This window comes from Anopheles bellator, unplaced genomic scaffold, assembly GCF_943735745.2.
Source record: "Anopheles bellator unplaced genomic scaffold, idAnoBellAS_SP24_06.2 scaffold02520_ctg1, whole genome shotgun sequence".
In the NCBI taxonomy this organism is placed as follows: domain Eukaryota; kingdom Metazoa; phylum Arthropoda; class Insecta; order Diptera; family Culicidae; genus Anopheles; species Anopheles bellator.
This window is the reverse complement of record NW_026686642.1, coordinates 1-810: the sequence shown is the minus strand read 5'-3', so window position 1 is coordinate 810 and position 810 is coordinate 1. Positions and strand designations below refer to the sequence as shown.

Here is an 810-nt window from a genome sequence, read left to right as displayed (position 1 = left end):
GCGGTTCAATGAGCAAGTCTGCAAGGGTCTTGCAGGGTATGATGGGCGCCCGCGGCCCGGCGGCTGTTGTGCATCGATTAATTTGCTTTTTATTTGCCACTAATCGAACTGCAATCGTGTGCGCGAAGCAATGTCTGCCCGAGAGGGCGTTGCCTGCGAAGGTCTACATCGTCACAAGGGGCGCGTCCTTATTTTTTGCACCTTGGCCACAGCACATCGCATGCCGCGCGGCGGGAAGAAAGCTTCACCGGACCGGACCGATCGCGGGGCTTCGAAGTTTCGAAAAGGATTTACCGGACTGTGCACCACTTTCCAATGTGAAGCTCAAGGACGCTGGTGGAGGTATAAAAACCACGGCGGGTCGGTCAGAACTACATCATTCAACTAGCAACCGTTCCACAGTACCATAGGAAGCCAACCAGCCAACATCATGCAGAAGCTTGCGGTCGTTGCTTTGGCGCTGCTCGGTGCAGTGATGGCCTACGAGCACCACGGATTCGTCAGCGAGGTGAAGCACATCCCGTACAAGTACTACGGTGGTGGTGGCGGTGCTGGTATCGGAGGAGGCTTCGGTGGACAGGTAAGCATCCGCTCTGGGCGCAACATTCCGTCGGCGGGAGTTTAGTGTGAATTTGGGCTCACGGAAACGCATTTCTTTTGACAGGGCGGTGGCTTTGAGGGTGGTTTCGGAGGTGGCATCGGCGGAGGCATCGGCGGCGGCATCGGCGGCGGCATCGGTGGATACGAAGGCAAGGACTTTTACGCCTATCCGAAGTACAAGTTCGAGTACGGAGTGAAGGACTATCACAC

General features: G+C 56.5%; 1 protein-coding gene across 1 annotated transcript; it reads left to right on the top strand.

Moving 5' to 3' along the window:
* Positions 1 to 430: 430 nt before the first annotated feature.
* On the top strand, positions 431 to 805 carry LOC131214801 (uncharacterized; the record flags this gene model as incomplete). Its single annotated transcript, XM_058209132.1, has 2 exons — positions 431 to 580; positions 665 to 805. Coding segments are annotated over exons 1-2 (291 nt in total), but the record flags the coding sequence as incomplete, so codon positions are not given.
* Positions 806 to 810: the final 5 nt, after the last annotated feature.